This window comes from Hakea prostrata, chromosome 10, assembly GCF_041222555.1.
Source record: "Hakea prostrata isolate BN-2017 chromosome 10, UWA_Hpros_2, whole genome shotgun sequence".
Lineage (NCBI taxonomy): Eukaryota > Viridiplantae > Streptophyta > Magnoliopsida > Proteales > Proteaceae > Hakea > Hakea prostrata.
In genome coordinates this window covers 6,184,879-6,187,384 of record NC_142609.1, presented here as the reverse complement: position 1 = coordinate 6,187,384, position 2,506 = coordinate 6,184,879, and the positions used below count along the sequence as shown (strand labels likewise).

The 2,506-nt window shown below is 40.6% G+C and overlaps 1 protein-coding gene across 1 annotated transcript; it reads right to left on the bottom strand.

The window, feature by feature from the left end:
• Positions 1-248: 248 nt before the first annotated feature.
• On the bottom strand, positions 249-2,064 carry LOC149001740 (protein IRON-RELATED TRANSCRIPTION FACTOR 2-like). Its single transcript, XM_089137756.1, has 2 exons — positions 1,368-2,064; positions 249-1,254 (listed from the first exon to the last, which is right to left on the bottom strand). The coding sequence occupies exons 1-2, from the start codon at positions 1,959-1,961 to the stop codon at positions 1,129-1,131; spliced, it is 720 nt and encodes a 239-aa protein (XP_088993882.1). The 5' UTR covers positions 1,962-2,064; the 3' UTR covers positions 249-1,128.
• Between the last annotated feature and the right edge of the window lie 442 nt (positions 2,065-2,506).

The following is a 2,506-nucleotide window of genomic DNA, read 5'->3' as shown; positions in this document are numbered from 1 at the left end:
TACTAATAGCTCCTTGTAACTAATCAACCTAAAAGCTAAGGAATCATTGGAAGACGATGAGATGTATAATTTAACCTTATCAATTTTACAATTTTTTTTTTAATAAAAAGGGTAATTTGGTCAAAAATATATATTTAACAAGTAGTCTTGATCTAAACTTAACGGCCTCTGCGTTTTGCCTTTTGGCTTCTAGAATTGTGTTCTATATTTTTCCATTCTCCCCCCCCCCCCTTCCCTTTCTCTTGTTTGGTTTGTTCTCTTCAAAAAGTTCTCTTGCATAATTGATCAATGCCCATTAATCATTGAGACAAATTGGTTTTGTAAAATTTGTTATGTATCAATCTAGATATTTGGTGATGAATGTAAAAAGTAGAGGGCACTTGTATGGTTACTTTGGAGATATATGTGAAGGGTAAAGACACATGTAAAGTTTCTCCATATCTTGATTTTACTTTTGGGGGATTCGACACAAATTATCGGAGAACAAAGAATCCCTTCATCTACAATTTTAAATCATATTAAGCATAAATATTGCCAAACCCCTTTTTTCACTTCATGGTAAAGTTCAAACAAAAGTTAAAGAAACCATTTTTCATTTTTATCAATTATAATGGTTTTTAGAAACCATGTGAGGCACTTTTTGTCAGCAAAAACTTTTTCCCAATAAAAATTTTATCCAAACCACCTGCTCTTTTCTTGATGTTTTCTTTCAAAGCTAATGATCTCTACAACTTCTGCAATTGTCATGATTTATCATGTTGCATCTTACAGCATTGAAATGAAGAAACGTGACCCAGCTTGAGCAGGATCAACTCATCCGAGTTACCAAGGTTGTAAGAAAAACGAGTGGAAACGAAAACCTGATTTTCCGGCTATGCTCTGTACCATTTTCCTTTCTTGGGTAAACATTCTGTACCATTGAAGACATTCTTTTTCATCTACAAAATCTCAGGATTAACAAGAAGAAATGTGGGGGGGAAAAGAAGGGAACCATTACCAAGTCTAAACAGAAGTTAGATCAACATGCCAACACCCGAACGGATCACCTCTAAGGAGTGAAAACAGAACTGGAAAACTACAGGGAGCTGAGATGTATGGAATGAGTGGTGACAGGGGTGAGTCATTCAATCAGTCTAGCTTGTCAAATGTTCTCTTCAGAGATGAAGAAGATTTCCTCAGTCTATGAAGCTTTGAAGCTAGTTCTTGTAATTTAGCATTCAGTAAAGCAGGGAATTTATCCAACCCATCACAGACCTGAAATCAGAACAGAAAAACAAAACCAACCCAGTTCAGTAAAGCGAAGATTGAGACATGGGTAGTGGGTACCAAACAAATTGATGAAAAGGAGATTTTGAAACAATACTGACCTTGCACTCAGTGTGATGAAGTATCTTGCTTCCATCACGGCAATGGGTAGAGCGAACAAGTTGAAGGTGATGAGCTTCAAGTTCGTCTAAAATACCAGAAAGTGGTAAAACCTGTGACTGCCCCTTAGGGTTCGAATCGACGAGAGACACGTTGACAATATCCCCTCTGATTCGAATCGACACAGCCGACAATGGCTCCGGCGAGACTCGGATGTCACATTCCGACGAATCAGATGAAACAGAGTTGCAGTCCAAACCCTGAACCAGAGTCACCGATGATGGCGAACCCCTTGAAGAATAAGAAGATTGAGGTGATTCTTTCTTATTCTGAATAGATCGGAGGCGAGCTACAGCCGAAGGGATGTACTTGATGATCTCTTCAAGGATGGCTGATTGTTCTTTGCGAACTGTGTTGGCGTGTGGGAGCAGAGCATGTAGGGAGAGAAAAAGCTCTCGCATCGACTTGCGCCGCTCCCTCTCCGCCAACTTGTGACGCTCTCTAGCATCAATGCCTCCTCCGGCGGTGGTTGCATCGCCTGATTTTCCGTCGGAGACCGATCCCACTCGGTCACATTCTCTCCAATCCGTCTCCATGATTCTCTGCTTTTCCCCTGTTTGATTCTCGAAACGAGTTTCTAAGTAATCAGTACCAAACCAAAGCAAAGCAAACCAAAGCAGAGAGGTTACCACTGCAAGGTCTTCTACTCTTCTTTTCTTTTTCTGCAGCTTCTATCGCGTGCTTCCATATATAGAACATTTCCGGATCTGTATACCCCTTTGTCTGGAGAAAGATCCAGCCGTCCATTCAAAATGGGTCCCACATTCCAAACGGACGGCTTGATCCTGTAATTGTCTCACACCCTCATGCGGATGCGGAAACTCGGTCGGCTCTCCGTCTAGCAACGAAGAAAATGACCAGTAAAGCCATGCCACTGTAAATGTTAAAAAACAAAGAAGCTGTCCAATAATCGTATGCCAGGTGTTAGGTCAACATCAAATTTGGTAGAAACTTGAGCCGCGTGTATATATTCCTGTGGTAGTACATCGGGATTACGGGTGACGAATAGGAACCGTTGGATTACAGAAAAGGCTCGATCCTTTTTTCAATTGAGTAACTTTAATTAAGTATTTGGTCCCAT

What these genes read in the sequence shown, in the direction of transcription:
- LOC149001740 (XM_089137756.1), bottom strand. Translation starts at nt 1,961, where the DNA reads ATGGAGACGGATTGGAGAGAATGTGACCGAGTGGGATCGGTCTCCGAC. An exon ending in TTCATCACACTGAGTGCAAG is followed by an intron (nt 1,255 to 1,367) that starts GTCAGTATTGTT and finishes TTCTGATTTCAG; the next exon opens with GTCTGTGATGGGTTGGATAA.